At 44.4% G+C, this 21934-nt stretch overlaps 1 protein-coding gene across 11 annotated transcripts in view; it reads right to left on the reverse strand.

Annotated features, from left to right (window-relative positions):
* Positions 1 to 453: 453 nt before the first annotated feature.
* Positions 454 to 21934, reverse strand: part of ZNF225 (zinc finger protein 225) — a 28477-nt gene continuing 6996 nt past the window's right edge. For 2 of the 11 annotated variants that reach the window (XM_074386242.1, XM_074386243.1), the window contains 4 exons: positions 16077 to 16179; positions 14968 to 15046; positions 10970 to 11096; positions 454 to 3028 (listed from right to left, as the gene is read on the reverse strand). In XM_074386242.1, the coding sequence (XP_074242343.1) occupies positions 1161 to 3028; positions 10970 to 11096; positions 14968 to 15046; positions 16077 to 16179 (2177 nt within the window). In that variant the 3' untranslated portion in view covers positions 454 to 1160. Of the gene's footprint in view, positions 3029 to 10542; positions 10619 to 10775; positions 10799 to 10969; positions 11097 to 14967; positions 15051 to 16076; positions 16180 to 18651; positions 18757 to 19791; positions 20669 to 21934 lie in introns of those variants that run through there. The other 9 variants (XM_074386250.1, XM_074386244.1, XM_039466320.2 and 6 more) reach the window with 9 other exon arrangements.

Consider the following 21934-nt stretch of genomic DNA (forward strand, 5'->3'; position numbering starts at 1 on the left):
GTTATGCTATTTTTCCCTACCTATACAGAATCTTTTTTTTTTTGAGACGGAGTTTCGCTCTTGTTACCCAGGCTGGAGTGCAATGGTGCGATCTCAGCTCACTGCAACCTCCGCCTCCTGGGTTCAGGCAATTCTCCTGCCTCAGCCTCCTGAGTAGCTGGGATTACAGGCACATGCCATCATGCCCAGCTAATTTTTTGTATTCTTATTAGAGATGGGGTTTCACCATGTTGACCAGGATGGTCTCGATCTGTTGACCTTGTGATCCACCCGCCTCAGCCTCCAAAGTGCTGGGATTACAGGCTTGAGCCACCGTGCCCAGCCCAGAATCTTTATTGATTTTTTACATCCACATGTATACCCCTTTTTTCTATCTCCAAGATTTTTCCACTCCTTGACTTACACTTAAAGCAAGCTCACATGCATTATGTATGAGGCAGCTGAAGACACTCATCAATTTTTCTCTATATTCGAACTGGAGAATTGTTTTGAAAACCAATTTCCACAATCCTATTCCTTAGAGTCATGTCATACTATTATAAGATACTTGGTACATATCCAAAGAAAAGGAAATCAGTATGTTAAAGAGTTAGCTCTACCTCCCGTGTTTTTTGTAGCACTACTCACGATAGCCAAGAAATAGGCCAAGATACGTAATCAACCTAAGTGTCTGCTGGATGAATGAATAAAGAAAATGTGGCAAATATACACATCAGAGTACTACTTAGCCATGAAAAACGACAAAATTCTGTCACAACAAAGTCAATGAGCCTTACAGGGAATATATTAAGTGATATATGCCAGGCACAGAAAGGTAAATACCACATGTTCTCATGCATATGTGGAAGCTCAAAAAGTTAATTTCATGGAAGTAGAGAGTAGAATAGTAGTTCTTAGAAGTGACGAGGGAGGATGGTAGCCAAAGGTTGGTTAATCAATGTAGAAATACAGGCAGGTAGGAGGTAAGTTCTAGTATTTTACACCACTGTGGGGTGACTGTAATTAACAACTTATTATTTTCAAATAGCTAGAATAGTGAATTTTAAGGGTTCCCATCACAATGATCAATGTTTGAGGTATGTTAATTACATTAATTTCATCATTATACCTTGTATATTTGTATTAACCATCATACTGTACCTCATAAACAAGTAAAATAATTATATGTCATTTAAAAATAATGACAAAAGCATATCAAGATTCAAACGCCTCTTGTAGCGCTTCCCACAGTCCTCACATTTACATGGTTTCTCTCCACTTTGGTCTCTTTGTTGGTCTTTAAGGCATGAACTGTGCACAATGCTCTTCCCACAGTCCTCACATTGAAGTGGTTTTTCTCTTCTGTGGAGTCTCTGATGGGTTAGATGAGTTGAGGCCCATCTGAAGCTCTTTCCACACCTCTCACATTTGTATGGTTTTTCCCCAGTGTGAACACTCTGATGGGAATGAAGCTGTGAATTCTCAGTAAATCTCTTCCCACACTCTTCACATTTGAATGGCTTTTCATCATCGTGGAGTCTCTTATGATTCAAAATACTTGAGGCCCGGCTAAAGCTCTTCCCACATTCTTTACAATTATAAGGTCTCTCTCCCGTGTGGACTCTCTGGTGCATGTCAAGATTAAACTTACTGTTGTACCCCTTCCCACACTCCTCACATTTGTATGGCTTTACTCCAGTGTGGACTCTGCGATGAGAATAAAGTTGTGAATTCTGAGTAAATCTTTTCCCACACTCTTCACATTTGAATGGTTTTTCCCCACTATGGACTCTACGATGGGTATAAAGTTGTGAATTCTGAGTAAATCTTTTCCCACATTCTTCACATTTGAACGGTTTTTCTCCACTGTGGATTCTCTGATGATTCAAAAGACATGAGGCCCAGCCAAAGCTCTTCCCACATTCCTTACAATTATAGGGTTTCTCTCCTCTGTGAACCCTCTGATGAAAGTCAAGATCCAATCTCCTTTTGTAGCCCTTCCCACACTCCTCACATCGATATGGCTTTTCTCCACTGTGGGCTCTCTGGTGAGAATAACGCTGTGAATTTGTATAAAATCCCTTCCCACATTCTTCACATTTGAATGGTGTCTCTCCACTGTGGACTCGCACATGTCTTGAAAGACCCGAGGCCCATCTGAAGCTCTTTCCACACTCTTTACAATTATATGGCTTCTCCCCTGTGTGGTCTATCTGATGCTTATAAAGATCTTGCCTATAAATGAAGCGTTTTCCACATTCCTCACATTTGTACCGTTTCTCTCCTGTGTGAATCATGCGATGACTATTAAGTGCTGATTTCAAACCAAAGCTCTTACCACATGTATCACATCTGAATGGTTTCTCTTGCATGTGAACCATGGAATGCCTATTAAGATTTGCTCTACTACGGAAGCTCTTACAACATATATCACATTTGAATGGTTTCTCCCCAGTATGGATTCTTTGATGTTCCTGAAGCTGGGAATCATGAATGAAGGCCTTCCCACATTCCTCACAAACATGAGGTTTCTCTCCTGTGTGTAATTTACGATGAACATAAAGTCCTGATCTACGACTAAAGCCTTTCCCACACTGCTCACATCTGAATGGTTTCTCTCCAGTGTGGATTCTCTGATGAATTTGCAGATGTGAGCTCTGATTGAATTCCTTACCACACACATCACAATTAAAGAGTTTCTCCCCCATGTGAACTCTCTGATGGATACGAAGAGCTGAGCTATAACAGAAACTCTTTCCACATTCATCACATGTATGAGACTTCTCTCTTGGCTGCAATTGTTGATGAAGATCAAGGATGGAGACATCACTAAAGGATTTCTTACACTGCCCACCCTCAGAAGGTTTCTGTCCTTTGTGAATTATAGACAGTCTGGCATTAACCTGTTTGGGGAACTGAGAGCTGTTTACCATGGAGTCTTGAAACTTGGTTAAGTCACTCGAAATTTGTTCCCAGGTTTGATGGCTGAACAATCCTTCATGTGTTCCTTGTTCTTGAACAGTTTCCATCTCAGTTTGGATCTTGCCTCCTGTAACAACACAGAATTAAGATACGGATAAATAAAGCCTTTATTCAGTGTTATCAAGATTTCATACTTAAGACATGGCCTGAAATTTTAATAAATACAGGGAATGTTCAGATTGTATTTTTTTTTAAAGGCAGTGTCTCTCTCTGTCACCCAGGCTGGAGTGCAGGGACATGATCATGGCTCACTGTAGCATTAACCTCCTGGGCTTAAGTGATCCTCCCACCTCAGCCTCCTGAGTAGCTAGGACTACAGGCACATGCTACCATGACTAGCTAATTTTTACAGTTTTTGTAGAGATGGGGTCTTGCTATGTTGCCCAAGCTGGTCTTGAACTCCTGGCCACAAGTGATACTCCCATCTTGACCTCCCAAAGTGCTGGGATTATAGGCTTGAGCCACTGTGCCCAGCCAATGTGTTTTCCAAGTACACTATGGACTCTGGTTTGCATGAGACCAATTCAGAACCACACCAAGTGTCATATATGAAATACCTGGTAGAAATGAAACCTTGCATGGTAAATTATGTAACTAATAAATTATGTACACAGTGAAATATGAATCAAATGTGAACTTTAGGAGAAGCTGTAACATCATCAAACCTTTGTATGTTTTAGTTTGTATTGTATATCTTTATGAAATAAAGAAATTATCCCAACTCACAAAGAAGCCTGAGTGATGTCCTCAGCAGCTGAGAGGCAATCTTTTTTTTTTTTTTTTTTTTTTTTGAGACAGAGTTTCGCTCTTGTTACCCAGGCCGGAGTGCAATGGCGCGATCTCAGCTCACCGCAACCTCTGCCTCCTGGGTTCAGGCAATTGTCCTGCCTCAGCCTCCTGAGTAGCTGGGAGTACAGGCACGCGCCACCATGCCCAGCTAATTTTTTGTATTTTTAGTAGAGACGGGGTTTCACCATGTTGACCAGGATGGTCTTGATCTCTTGACCTCCTGATCAACCTGCCTCGGCCTCCCAAAGTGCTGGGATTACAGGCTTGGGCCACCGCGCCCGGCCTCCAGGTTCTTAAAATGTCACGCCTGAGGAGAGTATCTTTGTTTGCCTGGAGGTAGTAGGTCTAGTTGGTCACTCTAGACAGTGTAATAATAATACGATTTAGAATTATGGGTGGCCCCACCTATGAGGAGAATGTGGTTCTCACTATGTGAGAAAGACCAAACAATGTGATTTACAGTGAGGCTTTCAGTCATGTGGAATCAGTCAGTCAGGAGACTGAGACTATTTATATGGGAAAGCAATCAACCAATAATGGCTATGTAATTAATGGACAACAATCACTCTGAATACCAGGGGTCAGGAAAGCTTCCCTGATAGGCTTTCCTCCTGTCTAAACTCACACCTTAATCTTGGGGATATCATGCATCTTGATTCCATGGGGAGAGTACAATAAAAAGTTCTCATTTGATACTTCCCTGGACTCTGTCTTACTTGATTTTTCTCCTAATTGTAATATGCATCTTTGCCCTCTAAAAATACATAGCTTTAAGAATATGGAACATGAGGCCGGGCGCGGTGGCTCAAGCCTGTAATCCCAGCACTTTGGGAGGCCGAGGCGGGTGGATCACGAGGTCGAGAGATCAAGACCATCCTGGTCAACATGGTGAAACCCCGTCTCTACTAAAAATACAAAAAATTAGCTGGGCATGGTGGCACGTGCCTGTAATCCCAGCTACTCAGGAGGCTGAGGCAGGAGAATTGCCTGAGCCCAGGAGGCGGAGGTTGCAGTGAGCCGAGATCGTGCCATTGCACTCCAGCCTGAGTAACAAGAGCGAAACTCCGTCTCAAAAAAAAAAAAAAAAAAAAGAATATGGAACATGAAGGCAATTTGAGGAAACCACTGAATTTGTCATTGGCATGAAGTGACAGTAGTCTTCTGTGAGGTGTCACTTGTAACTCTGTAGTTGGTTAAGCTCTTCACAATACTAAATATCAAATACCTAGGAGTATTTATGTCTATATATTTAGAGTATTCCTGCACAAGAATTTTTGCAGAACATGCATAGTTCATCTAATTTTGCTGGGCTGATATGAACAATCCCTGGGTTATCTGAAATAGAAAAGGATCAGAAACCTTCAGTTTGTATGGGAATCTGAAAGGCTGGACCCAACAGAAATACACAAAGGGAGATGCTCCTGATGAGACAATGAAAGTCGGTAAGATCACCTGTAATGAAAAGAACACCTAATGGGTCATGCCCTGGTTGGTTCCATGTGAAGTTACTGGACTGTCTCACTGAAAACAGATGGCAGAGCCAGATGCGGTGGCTCACACCTGTAATACTAGCACTTTGGGAGGCTGAGGCAGGCAGATGACCTGAGGTTGGGAGTTTGAGACCAGCCTGACTAACATGGAGAAACCCCATCCCTACTAAAAATACAAAATTAGCTGGATATGGTGGCCTGTAATCCCAGCTACTCAGGAGGCTGAGGCAGGAGAATCACTTGAACTCAGGAGGTGGAGGTTGTGGTGAACCGAGATCATACCATTGCACTCCAACCTGGGCAAAAAGAGCGAAACTCCATCTCAAAAAAGAAAAAAGAAATTAAGAAAGAAAACAGATGGCAGAAAAAAGATTATGTAAAGAAATAGACCTTCATCATGTCCATTTTCTTTTTCTTTCTTTCTTTTTTCTTTTTCTTTTTTTTTTTTTAAGACAGAGTCCAGGCCGGGCGCGGTGGCTCAAGCCTGTAATCCCAGCACTTTGGGAGGCCGAGGTGGGTGGATCACGAGGTCAAGAGATCGAGACCATCCTGGTCAACATGGTGAAACCCCGTCTCTACTAAAAATACAAAAATTAGCTGGGCATCGTGGCGCACGCCTGTAGTCCCAGCTACTAGGGAGGCTGAGGCAGGAGAATTGCTTGAACCCAGGGGGCGGAGGTTGCGGTGAGCCGAGATCGTGCCATTGCACTCCAGCCTGGGTAACAAGAGCGAAACCCCGTCTCAAAAATAAAAAAATAAAATAAAAAAAAACTAAAAAAAAAAGACAGAGTCCAGCTCTGTTACCCAGGCTGGAGTGCAGTGGTACGATCTTGGCTCACTGCAACCTCCGCCTCCCTGGTTCAAGCGATTCTCACACCTCAGCCTCCCAAGTAGCTGGGACTACAGGTGCGTGCCACCACACCTGGAGACACCCCAAATACTGTGAATGTCTCAACTGTGGAAGTGAGAAAGAGCCTCTTGTCCTGAACACATAACCTCACTGGAGAAACTGAAGGTCTTTTTGTGGCAGAAGTTTCTGACCTTAGCTGGAGTTTAGTCAATTTAGAGAGCTGAGCAAGACACAGGGGTAGATGAAGCAGGAGAAAGGCCTTGGGACCTCATTGGGTACCAAAGCAGGCCATTCTTGCCTGGCACCACAGGGATATATCAGAATGGTGGCCAGAGGAGCAGGGCATGGGGAATTCCACAGGGAGAAAGAAGTATCCAGCTGAACTTTGTAACAATTTGAATGGGGCAAGAAGACAGTATTTTGCAAGATAGAGAAAGAAGGAACCCTTCCTAATTCATTCTATGAAGCCAATATCACCCTAATACCAAAACCAGGAAAGGATATAACCAAAAAAGAAAACTAAAGACCAATATCCTTGATGATCATAGATGCTAAAATCCTAAACAAAATACTAGCTAACCTAATCCAACAACATATCAAAAAGTTAATCCATCATGATGAGGTAGGTTTCATGCCAGGGACGCAGGGATGGTTTAACATACCCAAGTCTATAAATGTGATACACCACATAAACAGAATTTAAAAAAAAAATCATACGATCATCTCAACAGATACAGAAAAAGCATTCAACAAAATCCAGCATCCCTTTATGATTAAAACTCTCAGGAAAATCAGCATACAAGGGACATACCTCAGTGCAAGAAAAGCCATCTATAACAAACCCATAGCAAACATAATACTGAATGGGGAAAAGTTGAAATCATTGCCTCTAAGAAGTGGAACGAGACAAGGATGCCCACGCTCACCACTCCTCAACATAGTTTTCTTTTTTGGCTAGGACTTCCAAATCAATCAGACAAGAGAAAGAAATAAACGGCATCCACTTTGGCCGGGCATGGTGGCTCACGCCTGTAATCCCAGCACTTTGGGAGGCCCACACAGGTGGGTCACCTGAGGTCAGGAGTTTGAGGCCAGCCTGTCGAACATAGTAAAACCCTGTCTCTACTAAAAATACAAAAATTATCTGGGTGTGGTAGAGGACGCCTGTAATCCCAGCTCTTGGAGGCTGAGGCAGGAGAATCACTTGAACCCAGGAGGCAGAGGTTGCAGTGAGTAGAAATTGTGCCACTGCACTCCAGCCTAGGCAACCAGAGCAAGACTCCATCTAAAGAAAACAGAAAGAAAGAAAGAAAGAAAGGGCATTCAAATCGGTAAAGAAGAAGTTAAACTGTTACTGGTTGCTGATGTATGATTGTCTACCTTGAAAACCCTAAAGACTCCTTCAGAAAGCTCCTAGAATTGATAAAAGAATTCAGCAAAGTTTCTGGATACAAGATTAATGTACACAAATCAGTAGCTCTTCTATATACCACCAGCAACCAAGCAGAGAATAAAATCAAGAACTCAACGCCTCATATAATAGCTGCAAACAACAACAATGACAACAACAACAACAACAACAACAACAACAACTTAGGAATATACCTAACCAAGGAGTCAAAAGACCTCTACAAGGAAAACTACAAAACGCTACTGAAAGAAATCACAGAGACAAAGAAATGGAAACACATCCCATGCTCATGGATGGGTAGAATCAATAGTGTAAAAATGACTCCAAAAATACTGCCAAAAACAAATTCAAGGCAATCCCTATCAAAATATCACCATCATTCTTCACAGAATTAGAAAAAAAAAAAATTCTAAAATTCATATGGAACCCCAAGACTAAGTAAAAACAAAAACAAATCTGGAGACATCACACCACCTGATTTCAAACTATGCTATAAGACCATAGTCACCAAAACAGCGTGGTACTAGTATAAAAATAGGCACATAGATCAATGGAACAGAACAGAGAACCCAGAAATGATCCCAAATACTTAAAGCCAACTGATCTTGGACAAAGCAAACAAAAACATAAAGTGGGGAAAGGATACCCTTTTCAACAAATGGTGCTGGGATAATTGGCTAGCCACATGTAGGAGAATGAAACTGGATCTTCATCTCTAACCTTATGCAAAAATCAACTCAAGATGGATTAAGAACTCAAATCTAAGACCTGAAACTATAAAAATTCTAGAAGCTAACACTGGAAAAACCCTCCTAGACATTGGCTTAGGCAAGGATTTTATAATCAAGTACCCAAAAGCAAATGCGATAAAGAGTTGGGACCGGGCAGGGCGCGGTGGCTCACGCCTGTAATCCCAGCACTTTGGGAGGCCGAGGCGGGTGGATCACAAGGTCAAGAGATCCAGACCATCCTGGTCAACATGGTGAAACCTTGTCTCTACTAAAAATACAAAAAATTAGCTGGGCATGGTGGCACGTGCCTGTAATTCCAGCTACTCGGGAGGCTGAGGCAGGAGAATTGCCTGAACCCAGGAGGCGGAGGTTGCGGTGAGCCGAGATCGCGCCATTGCACTCCAGCCTGGGTAACAAGAGTGAAACTCTGTCTCAAAAAAAATAAAAAAAAAAAAGGGGGTTGGGACCTAATTAAACTAAAAAGCTTTTGCATGGCAAAAGGACAATCAGGAGAGTAAACAGACAACCCACAGAGTGGGAGAAAATTTTCACAATCTGTACATCTGACAAAGGACTAATATCTAGAATCTATAATGAACTCAAATAAATCAGTGAGAAAAAAAACAAAGTACCCCATCAAAAAGTGGGCCAAGAACTTGAATAGAGAATTCTCAAAAGAAGATATACAGATGGCCAACAGACACATAAACAAAAAGCTCAAAATCACTAATCATCAGGGAAATGCAAATCAAAACCACAATGTGATACCACCTTACTCCTGCAAGAATGGCCATAATCAAAAAATCAAAAAACGGTAGCTGTTGATGTGGATGTAGTGATCAGGGAACACTTCTACACTACTGGTGGGAACGTAACTAGTACAGCCAGTACGGGAAACAGTGTGGAGATCCCTTAAAGAACTAAAAGTAGAACTACCATTTGATCCAGCAATCCCACTACTGGGTGTCTATCCCGAGTAAAGAAGTCATTATATGAGAAAGATAGCCAGCAAGTTTTGAGGTGAAAGAGTATTCTGGGCCGGGCAAGGTGGCTCACGCTTGTAATCCCAGCACTTTGAGAAGCTGAGGCAGGTGGATCACCTGAGGTCAGGAGTTTAAGACCAGCCTGGTTAATATGGTGAAACTCTGTCTCTACTAAAAATACAGAAAAAAAAAAAAAAATTAGCTAGGCATGAGGGTTTGTGCACCTGTAATCCCAGCTACTTTGGGAGGCTGAAGCAGGAGAATTGCTTGAACCCAGCAGGTGGAGGTTGCAGTGAGTGGAGATCGTGCCACTGCATTCCCGCCTGGGCGACAAGAGCAAAACTCTGTCCAAAAAAAAAAAAAGTATTCTGATCAGAGAGAAGAGCAAGTAAGGGCTCTGAGGTAGAAGCTTCAGAAGTAGACAGAACAATGATTTATAAAAGATGCCCACACCCAGTCCCCAAGACCTATGAACATGTTATATTACACAGCAAGGGAGACAGGGGTTGCAGATGCAATGAAGGCCACTAATCAGCTAACCAGATAGTGAGAAGGTCATTGTGGATCACTCAGGACTAACCAGTACAATCACAAGGAACCTGAAAGGCAGAAATGGAGGCATAAGAAGAGTGGCAGAGTGAGCATGACTATGGAAGAAGGGTCAGAAATGCTAACTAACCACCTTAGAAGATGGAGGAAGGAAAACAAGAGCCAAGGAGTGGGGACAGTGCCTAGAGACTGGTAAAGCAAAATAAAGGTCTCCCCCTAAGAGCATCTGGAAAGAAACAAAGCCCTACAGACACCTTGATAATTGCCCAGTGAGATGTTTCGACTTCAGGACTAAAGAACAGAAAGATAGTGTTTCTTGTTTAGTCCACTAAATGTGTGGTCATCGGTTACTACAACAGGCAATACAGTGTCCTTGGCAGGTCAGAGAAACGGCAGAGAGGACAACGTGGCTGGAAAGACAGGGCAAGAAGGAGAGGACAGGAAATGCCGTCAGAGAGGCGGTCGGGGATGAAGAACAGATCACATGGTCTCTAAAAGGCACTGCAAACACTTGTAACTTAAGTAAACACAAGAAGCCAGAAAGGCTTTAGAGCCAAAGAATGGCAATCTGACTTAGATTTCCTAAGGATCACTTTGGCTGCCATGAGGAAAACAGATGTCAGGGTGGGAAAAGTGGGAGCAGGGCAACAAGCCAAGTCAGCTGTAAAAATCCAGGAAGGTTTGGCCATTTAGACCAGGCCAACAGAGTTGGGCAACAGACAGAAGCAAAACAGATGGGAGAGTCACGTACAAGGACACACAGTTGCTTGCTTCTTACCTAAATTCCCTTCTCTTTGGGTTGCTGTCTCCACCATCCAGAACTTTTCTTCCCCGGGGAAGTGTAGCCCAGCATGCTGGGCTACACATATATAGATTTCAATGAATCTTGCCAGTTGCCCCAGCAACATTTAGCAATTCAGTCCCAGTCTTGTTTGATAATTCCCATTATTCTCTCTCATACTTGAACCCTGAATGTTATCATTTTTTAAAAATATCTGCCACCAAACTAACAAGCTTGTGGGGTGGCTGATGCCCTGTGAACATGCAAAGTCACATGCTTAAGGCCAACATATCCTAGAGAAAAAAAAACCTAAGTAAAATTTACTAGAAACTTAGGTTTCCAATGCATACTCAAACTTGAACACTTTAGGATACAAAACCACTCCTGGGCCTGACGTTCCCTTACAAAGGGTGCCTGTCCTCACCCACTGAGAGCACGTTCCTGAAATTCTCCAGCATCACATCTCGGTACAGCTTCCTCTGGGCAGGGTCCAGCAGCCCCAGCTCCTCCTTGGTGAAGACCACAGCCACATCCTTGAAGGTCACTGCCTCCTATAGCATCAAACATATGCAACTTCAAACTCATGGCCAATGATTACTGAGAGAGGGGTGGCACTGAGCAGGCAGAGGGGAAGGACAAGCAGCTGTTTTGAATCTTAAGAATCTTAAGAGACAAAGGTCAATGTACAGATTTCCTTTTTTTTCTTTCTTTCTTTCTTTCTTTCTTTCTTTCTTTCTTTCTTTCTTTCTTTCTTTCTTTCTTTTTTAGACAGAGTCCTGCTCTGTTGCCCAGCTGGAGTGCAGTGGCATGATCTTGGCTCATTGCAACTTCCACCTCTAGGGTTCAAGTGATCCTCCTGCCTTGGCTTCCCAGGTAGCTGGGATTATAGGTGCCTGCTACCATGCCTGGTTAATTTTTGTATTTTTAATAGAGATGGGATTTCACCATATTGGCCAGGCTGGTCTTGAACTCCTGACCTCAGGTGATCTGCCTGCCTTAGCCTCCCAAAGTACTGGGATTATAGGCATGAGTCACCCTGCCTGGCCCACTCATAGATTTCCTACTCATTCTGTCTGTATCCTGACAATGACTGATTTTCCTGAGCTCCACCAGAAGTGCAATGATGGAAAAGACCTCCTGTAGGTTTACTTTGTGCACTTTTTCACTCTCCTTTTAAGTAACCCTTTAGGACTCTAACTGCAGCATCCTGGGCTACACGTATACAGGTTTCAGTGAATTTTGCCAATTGCCCCAGCAACATTTAGCAATTCAGTCCCAGTCTTGTTTGATAATTCCCATTGTTCTCTCTCATACTTGAACCCTGAATGTTATCATTTTTCTTTAATATCTGTCACCAAACTAACAAGCTTGTGGTAACCTGTGCGGAACGGCTATGCAGTACATCTTCTGTACTCTCAAGGCCTAAACTATAGACATTAATTGAAGCATTGAATGTCATGATCTGCAGCCAGTGTGCCTAAGAGCACATCCCAAGGCTCTGTACCTTCCTGGTCACATGACCTTGAATAAGTTCACCTATTTACTCCCTTTCTCTTTAATAATTCTCGTATTATAGTTTTTTCAATGATTAAACAAGAAAATATATGGAGCATTGAAAAAGTTGATCAGTACAGACTAAATACCTAATAAGCATTAGTTTTTAAAAATTATCATCGGGGGAGGGGGACGTCGCGGCCCAGCCTGGCGAGGCGCGGCGGCCACGCGGGGCGCGGGTCGGGGGACCCCTGAGCCGGCCGGGCCCCGCGGTGTCCGAGCGCGGCAACGCGCAGGCCCCGAGCCCGACCCCGCCGGGCCGCCCCGCCTTGTTTTGCCGCCCGCGCGGCTGGAGGCTCTGGGACGAGGCCCCGGGGCCCGAGAGGCAGGGCGGGCGCGGCCGCTTCTAAGGAAAAGAACGCAGAGCGGTGAAACGCCAGCTGCAGACATGCGCGGTTCTGCATGTGTGCATTTCCCGTGACGTTCAACGTCCCCGAACGCTGCAGTCATCGAGCGTAATGAGAAGCGTCGTCACACACGATCATCCAACGGCCTTTTTGGGTCTGTATTTTTGCAGGCGGGGTCTGGGGTCTCGCTCTGTGGCCCGCGCGGCGCACGGCGGCCTCGGCGACCTGGCCTCTAGTGGTCCTCCGGCCTCAGCCTCCCGAATGGCTGCTGCTGCAGGTGCGACCCTCGCACCTGGCCAGTTTCTGTATTTTGCGGGACAGAGATGGGGACTCCTCCCTGGCTGGAACTCCCGAGCGCGACGGATTCTCCCGCCTCCGCCTCCCGAAGCCCGGGCTTGCAGGCGCGAGCCACCGCGGAGCCGAATCGTACCTACTCCGGGCTTGGAGTGGAGGAGCTCCTGGGAGCGCTGCTGCAGGTTCATGCTGCACAAGCAAGAATCCGGATCAATGCAATCCCCATCCAAAAAGAGAACGTAGTCGGAATTGCTGCGTTCCCAAACGCACTCCTCAGAGGAGACAGCTCGTTCGAAGCAGGCAGAGGGAAGCTGAATCTTGCTGTTTTTCACACGGGATGACTGGAAGACATTTGCGGACCCGCGGCTGGCTCTGTACATACAAACCGTGCTTCTCTGCTCCCTGCGGACTTGTAGCACCAGGCTCGGTTCCCCTAAGGACTCCAGAGCCTCAGGCGGCCAGCAAGGATTCGAATGACCTGCATGAAAGTACCCCGTAAAGCCCCTTCCGCCACGGCAGCCTTGGCTCTTCGCTACCCTGTGGCCGTTGGCCTCAACAGGGGCCACAAGGTGACCGAGAACGTGAGCAAGCCCAGGCACAGCCTCCGCGTCTCACCAAACACACCAAGTGCATGCAGGAAGTGATCCAGGAAGTATGTGGCTTGGCTTCTACGAGCAGGGCGTCATGGTGTTCCCGAAGGTCTCCAAGGACAAACAGAACCTCAAGTTCATCAAGAAAAGGCTGGGACGCACATATGCGCCAAAGGAAGCGGGAGGAGCTGAGCAAGGTCCTGGCCACCATGAGGAAAGCCGCTGCCCAGAAAGACTGAGCCCCCTCCCCTCTCCCTGAAATAAAGACTGAGCCCCCTTCCCTCTCCCTGAAATAAAGACTGAGCCCTTCCCTTCTCCCTCAAATAAAAAACAGCTGGACAGAAAAAAAAAAAATTATTATCATCATTGTTGCCATCTATTTTATCTCATTTCATATCTGCATAGTATTCCAAAGAATTGATAATCTATTTTTATCTACTCTAAATAATCTTTAATTTTACATATGCTCATTAATACCAATTCTATAAAAAAAAATTTTAGGTAGATTTTACTCCTGTTTATTTAAAATAATCTTAAATGAAAATTAAAATGTCAATAAATAGGCATGTTTAAAATTGTGATCATATAATATCAGATGTCAATTTTTTACCAAACTCTAATCTTTCAAGAGGATACAGGTACACTGATTTGTCTTACCATAACAAAGAGCAGGTTATCAATTTCCCCATGATTTTGGTAATCATATTAGGAAAAATTTAACAGTCTCACTTATTTGATTATAAATAATACCATCAGCTTTTCAAACATTTACTGGCCAACTCAATTTCTCCTTTAAACTTGCCTGTTAATGTCTTTTATTCATACTCCTTTGGATTTTTTTTTTTTTTTTTTTTCTATTCTGAACATAAGATTCTTATTTTGGATTTTGTCTTTTTCAGATATACAAGTAGTGAATATTTTCACCCTAGGCTGTTATGTTTTCTGGTAACATTGTGCGAGGTATCCTTTGCCATACTGAATGTAAAGACTTTCTATAATGACTATGGTTATCACTGTCCTTGGGTGCCTGGAGCACTGGGTGCAACTGAGTAGGTGCCAAGTCAGGAAGAAAGAAGGTCACCCCAAAATAGGGCCTGAAAGGAGCAGTGCCACCTGTGGACGCTGGCTCTTGAGTTGGCACAACACAACAGGCTATAACTACTTAGCTGCTTTTTCACACAATGATTATTGGAGGTGTTCACACAGGAAGACCTAGATTCTGTTTCTCTCATGCCATATCTCTGTTGTTCTCCCTAAGTCTTCCCAAGACTGAGAAAAACATGTGAATATGAGTAGTGAGATGAAATACAGCTGGGTGCAGTGGCTCACACCTGTAATCCCAGCACTTTGAGAGGCTTAGGTGGGCAGATCACCTGAGATCAGGAGTTTGAGACCAGCCTGGCCAAACGGTGAAACCCCATCTCTACTAAAAATACAAAAATTATCAAGGTGTGGTGGTGTGTGCCTGTAGTCCCAGCTACCTGGGAGGCTGAGGAAGGAGAATCACTTGAACCCGGGAGGCAGAGTTTGTAGTGAGCTGAAATCAGGCCACTGCATTCCAACCTCAGCAACAAAGCAAGACTCCATCTCAAAAGAAAAAAGAAATTTTAACAGCAAGAGAGGCAAGCTCTACTCACCTTCAGCGTGGTCATTTTTCCTCCTATATCAGGGAATATGCAGAGTCCTGAGTGATGCAGTCTGAGGGAAAGCAGAATCCTGCCTCAAAAGTACCAGGGAAGGCAGAAAAAGAGACATGAAAGTGTGGCCAGGGATGCCGTCCGCCAACACAAATGTGTGTTGTAAATTAACACATGAATGTTCACAACATCATTATCCATAGTAGCCCAAAACTGTACACAAAAAAATATCCTTTGCATACATGGATAGACAGATTGTGGCCCATCCATAGAATGGAATCTTATTTGGAAATTAAAAAGAATGAAGTAAGCTGGGCGCGGTGGCTCACGCCTGTAATCCCAGCACTTTGGGAGGCTGAGGCGGGTGGATCACGAGGTCAAGAGATAGAGACCATCCTGGTCAACATGGTGAAAACCTGTCGCTACTAAAAATACAAAAAATCAGCTGGGCATGGTGGCGCGTGCCTGTAATCCCAGCTACTCAGGAGGCTGAGGCAGGAGAATTGCCTCAACCCAGGAGGCGGAGGTTGCGGTGAGCCGAGATCGCACCATTGCACTCCAGCCTGGGTAACAAGAGCGAAACTCAGTCTCAAAAAAAAAAAAAAAAAAAAAAAAAAAAAAGAATGAAGTACTGTTTCATGCTACTACAACACATAGGAACTTTGGAAACATGATGCTATGTGGAAGAAGCCAGTCACGTAAGAAGGCCCACATACTGCAGGATCCAATTTCTATGAAATTCCAGAGTAGGCAAGTGTATATAATGAGAAAGTAGGTAGGTGGTCTCTGCACATTTGAGGTTAGAAAGAGGATTAACTATAAATGGGTACAAGGAGACTTAATGGGGAATGAAAATGATTTAAACTAAATTATGGTGATGTTATTCCATTCCTCAAAGTTCCTAAGAATTACTCAAGTGTACACACAAAATGGGTAGATTCTATGATACATAGACTACAACTCAATAAAGTTGGACAAAGTACTGGTAATTGTTAATCCACATGCCATTTAACTTATTAAGACTGGATTCTGGATCTATAATGATAGAATACTTATAGTTCAATGAATGAATGAATGAATAAGCAAATGAAACAGGAGGGGAAGCTCACCTTTGTAATAGGACGCCCACTAATAAACGTATTTCTCCATAAAAAAACGTAATTAACCAGAAGATTAGGAAGTGTATCTTGAGAGCAACTTGAATCTGTGTTCCTGGGGTTTAAAAAAAAAAAAATTCAAAATAACTTTACAGTGCAGAAATCTGACAAACTTGACTTTGGCTAAGTGAACAAAGTTAAGATCACCAATGAAGTGACAAACTGACATATGGCCCCTGTTATGTTGCAACAAGAAATTTACCCCTGTGGGCTGGCCAAGGTGGCTCATGTCTGTAACCCCAGCACTTTGGGAGGCCAATGTGGGTGGATCACCTGAGGTTAGGAGTTTGAGACCAGCATGGCCAACATGGTGAAACCTCATCTGTACTAAAAATACAAAAATTAGCTGGGCATGGTGACAGGCACCTATAATCCCAGCTACTTGGGAGGCTGAGGCAGAAGAATAGCTTAAACCCAGGAGGTAGAGGTTGCAGTGAACCAAGATTGTGCCACGCACTCCAACCTGGGTGACAAGAGTGAAACTCTGTCTCAAAAAGAAAAGAAATTTATCACTTCTATGGTATTCCCGCAAAAAATGCATAATTTGAAGCTAAACATGAAATAACATCAGAAAAACTCCAAATGAACATCTTTGACCAAAATAACTGCATCTACACTCTTCAAAAAATAACAAGGATAAAATATCAAGAATAAAAAAGATGAAAACTATGCTATCTTTCAAGATTAAAGAAGACTAGAAAAACATGACAACTGAAAGCAATGCATGAAATTGGACTTTGAATGGAGTGAGGGGTGGCGTGTGGGGAGGGGGATAGGTACAGTTATAAGGGCTTCAACTAAAAGGCAGAACAAAATTAAATCTGGAACTGTAGATTAGATGACATGTTATCTAATATGTTTTCTAGCATTAATAGATGCCACAATTAGCTATTAGTAGTAGTTTTTAGTAGGTATATAATACAGATAACAGTATTCTGTAGTATAATATCTAATGTTATATAGTATTTTATGTGACACCCTATAACCAGCATTTCCTAAGCGCCTCTACCAAGACACCCTGGTATGTGTGCTTCCTTGCTGTAGAAAGTTATAGTCAGCTGTCTCTGATTACAGATATGTTCTTGGTAGTATTTTGCTGATGTTAATCAACAAACCAAATGGCAAAACTGGGTAAAGAGTAAATGAAAGCTTCTAATATTACACTATTTTTGCCACTTTTCTATAGGTTTAAAATGATATGAAAATGAAGTGTTAAAATATCAGTAAGCATTGATAGTAATAATAACGGATGAACATGACATCATATGGCAGTTTCATTAGTTACTTCTCTCTCGATGGTATTTGGAAATGTCCATAGTTAAATACTTAAGAAAAAACATTGCCGGGCGCGGTGGCTCAAGCCTGTAATCCCAGCACTTTGGGAGGCCGAGGCGGGTGGATCACGAGGTCAAGAGATCGAGACCATCCTGGTCAACATGGTGAAACCCTGTCTCTACTAAAAATACAAAAAATCAGCTGGGCATGGTGGCGCGTGCCTGTAATCCCAGCTACTCAGGAGGCTGAGGCAGGAGAATTGCCTGAACCCAGGAGGCGGAGGTTGCGGTGAGCCGAGATCGTGCCATTGCACTCCAGCCTGGGTAACAAGAGCGAAACTCCGTCTCAAAAAAAAAAAAAAAAGAAAAAAGAAAGAAAAAACATTTTAAAATATTTTAAAATAATGTTAAAATATTTATAAATAAATATACAAGTATACACAAAGGAAGACGAAGAAGAAATGCATTAGAAGCTGAAGGGTTACTTTTTTTTTTTTTTTTTTTTTTGAGATGGAGTCTCTCTCTGTCGCCTAGGCTGGAGTGCAATGGCGCCATCTCTGCTCACTGCAACTTCTGCCTCCCGGGTTCAAGCGATTCTCCTGCCTCACCCTCCTGGGTAGCTGAGATTACAGGCGCATGCCACCATGCCCGGCTAATTTTTTGTATTTTTAGTACAAACGGGGTTTCACCATGTTAGCCAGGATGGTCTCAATATCCTAACCTGGTGATCCGCCCGCCTCGGCCTCCGAAAGTGCTGCTGGGATAACAGGTGTAAGCCACTGTGCCCGGCCTTTTTTTTGAGACGGAGTTTCGCTCTTGTTACCCAGGCTGGAGTGCAATGGCGCCATCTCGGCTCACCGCAACCTCCGCCTCCTGGGTTCAGGCAACTCTCCTGCCTCAGCCTCCTGAGTAGCTCGGATTACAGGCATGTGCCACCGTGCCCAGCTAATTTTTTGTATTTTTAGTAGAGACGGGGTTTCACCATGTTGACCAGGATGGTCTCGATCTCTCGACCTCGTGATCCACCCACCTCGGCCTCCCAAAGTGCTGGGATTACAGGCTTGAGCCACCGCGCCCGGCCCTTTTTTTTTTTTTTTTTTTTTTTTTTGAGACGGAGTCTTGCTCTTCTGCCCAGACTAGAGTGCAGTGGCAGGATCTCGACTCACAACAACCTCCGCCTCCCGGGTTCAAGCAATTATCTTGCCTCAGCCTCCCGAGTAACTGGGATTGCAGGCGCCCACCACCGCACTCACCTAATTTTTATGTTTTTAGTAAAGACGGGGTGTAACCATCTTGGCCGGGCTGGTCTCGAACTCCTAACCTCGTGATCCACCCGCGTCCGCCTCCCAAAGTGCTGGGATTACAGGCATGAGCCACCGCGCCTGTCCCAACAGTTACTATTTCAAAATATTGGACTCGTGGGTAATCAAAATGTTTTTTTCTAGTCATAGCAGTTCTCTAATTTCTGAGTGCTCCACAATGATATGGATCTATAACAACGATACATATTTGTAATAAGTGAGACAAAATGGTTGACAAAACTTTTAAAAGCTCAAAGAAAACTCCAAGCCCAATAAGCCTTGCTCTTCGGGTCCCTTCAATCAAGTCCTAACTTGCTTTCCCCAGCTCATGTCTCAACGAGAATACACCCAAGAGATGATCAACTCATAATCTGACCCGGGTTGCCTAAATTCCAACTCCAGCTCCACCTCTCAGTAGCTGGTGCTTATGCGCCACGTGTCTCACTCCTGTCTTTAAAATAGAGAAAAGCAGTGCCTTTCCACAGTGCCATGGTGTGGTGTAATGTACTTTTAGCATAAAGCTCTTAGAATGAAGTTACCAACTCAGTCTTACTTATTATCAACACCCATGCCCAAGGACACATCCTATACACTCGGTTCAGGTGAGCATCTCTGTCAAAGAGCCAAAGGCCACTCAAGTAGAGCTTTGCCCTCAGAAGCCAAGCAGTCCCTCCCTGCAGCTCTTTTGGAAAGATAGGGCTGGGGAAGGAGAAGGCTGTGAAATACCCTGACCGCGTTGCCGTCCCCCATAAGACTTAAATGCTCCTCTCCCTTTCTGGAAGTGGACGCAACACTCGCCTTCCTAAAAAAGAGGTCAGAAGGCGTCCGGGATCATCCAGCGTCCTGCAGGGATCAGGGAGAAGGGCCGGTGCCCACGCAGCTGAAGCTCTGACCCCACCCAGGGACCTGACAGGCTTCGTGGGAAATTAACAACAGACCACCAGTCACCAAGTGACAGGGACTGCTTTAAGGCTTTCATTTGTGTTACCTCTTCCACTCTTCCAGTTCTCAAAACGATTCTATTAGGATGGTCCTAAAGTCCCTCCCCCCACCCTTTTTTTTTTTTTTGAGACGGAGTTTCACTCTTATTACCCAGGCTGGAGTGCAATGGCGATCTCGGCTCACCGCAACCTCCGCCTCCTGGGTTCAGGCAATTCTGCCTCAGCCTCCTGAGTAGCTGGGATTACAGGCACGCGCCACCATGCCCAGCTAATTTTTTTTGTATTTTTAGTAGAGACGGGGTTTCACCATGTTGACCAGGATGGTCTCGATCTCTTGACCTCGTGATCCACCCGCCTCGGCCTCCCAAAGTGCTGGGATTACAGGCGTGAGCCACCGCGCCCGGCCATAAAGTCCCCATTTTAAAGAACAGTAACGGGAGACCCAAGGACATTAGGTAACATCCCAACGTTTTACTGTGAGGAACCGGCCACGCGCGTGGGGTGCAAGGAGGCGGAGTGGGCAGCTCAGAGCCCCGAAAACCCTGAAACCAGGCGAGACGCGACCCGACCAAGTCCCAAACACCCCGGGGACGCGAGGCCAGCCCAAAGCCCAAGAAGGCGCCACTGACGAGAACGAAAACAGCGGCCCTCGCCCGCCAAACCTCTGCTCTCCGAGGAAGGTTTTTTGTTTTGTTTTTTTTTCCTAATACGATCACCAGTTCGTTGAGGATCCAAAGCGTAGGTTCAGGAAATTCAGAAGGGTCCCGCGGAACGGACCCAAACTACCAGGGACAAAACTGCAGCAACCTCACAGTCCCGGAGCGGAAGTGCCCACAACTCCACTGAGTGTTTGGACTCCACGTCCCAGAATTCCCGAGCCAAACTGCCCGCGACAACCCCGAGCGCGAGGACTACATTCCCCAGAATTCCTTAGGATCCGCCTGTCAGTGCCAAACTGACCACGACTCCAGTGAGCGTCTGGACTACATTTCCCAGAAATCCCCAGATTCGCCTACCGGAGCCGAACTGACCGCTACCCCACTGAGCATCTGGACTACCATTCCCAGAACTGCCTGTATCCTCCTCCCGGAGCCAGTGTTTGCAACTCCACCGAGCTATAGTTTACACGCCTACGATTCCTGGAGGAAAAACGCTCAAATTCTCAGTCTTCAGAGGGAAGCGTTGCCACTCCGGGTGTCCACGGGGAGCAAATCTCATAGCCACGAACTCCTGGTGGGGAACGTGAACTATCATTCTGAGAGTCGTCCTTCTCTCTCGCTGGTTCAGGACAGAAAATACTGAATAGACAGGAATTCCTGAAGTCTAAACGCCTCCAGTGATTACAGGAGTGTTAATTGGAAAGGGAACAAGCAAGAAGACACAATCTTCGAGGAGTTAAATTTTGCTAAGCTAATGGTAAGAATGGTATTTAAATGTAGTTTTAATTTGTATTTGTTCTTTTGTAAATAAAGTGAAACATCCTTGCATATTTTCCGTGGCCATTATTATAGTCTTTGTGAATTGGTCAAATCTTTTGCCCACATTTCTACTGAGTTTAATTTAGTCTTTTTCCTTCCATTAAGTATTATTTACATATTCATATTAACATTGTATCTCACATGTTGCTCAACCAAAAAGCTTTTTTTCTTTGACTTCTGTTTTTCGCTATGCAAAACGTTTTTAACGTAGTCGTTTTATTGAAAAAACATTTTTGAGGTACAATTCACAAAACACAAAATTATTTTAAGGCACATAATTCAATGGCAATGACATCTAGTACAACAGTGTTGTTGATAAAGGAGTAAAGAAGAAATCACTTAGGCAGATAGTAAGGGCATGGGAGCCCTCGATAAGGCTTTTCTTTTTAATGAAAAGCAGCCCCAAATTATTTCCCTTCCTAAGAGCCCCCTGTAAAATCGAGTTGCACACAGACATAGATACCAGCAGTTGTGCCAGTCGTGTTCAACGTGGCAGCTCTATCCTCCCTTCTCTTGGTCAGCCACGTGAGCAGTAAGGAGCAGACAAGAAGGGCCAATGAACTGGGAAGTTCATTTGTATAAGAAGATTAGCTGGGCGCGGTGGCTCAAGCCTGTAATCCCAGCACTTTGGGAGGCCGAGGCGGTGGATCACGAGGTCAAGAGATTAAGACCATCCTGGTCAACATGGTGAAACCCTGTCTCTACTAAAAATACAAAAAATTAGCTGGGCATGGTGGCGCGTGCCTGTAATCCCAGCTACTCAGGAGGCTGAGGCAGGAGAATTGCCTGAACCCAGGAGGCGGAGGTTGCGGTGAG

The sequence above is a fragment of the Saimiri boliviensis genome, chromosome 14 (genome assembly GCF_048565385.1).
Source record: "Saimiri boliviensis isolate mSaiBol1 chromosome 14, mSaiBol1.pri, whole genome shotgun sequence".
Classification (NCBI taxonomy): domain Eukaryota; kingdom Metazoa; phylum Chordata; class Mammalia; order Primates; family Cebidae; genus Saimiri; species Saimiri boliviensis.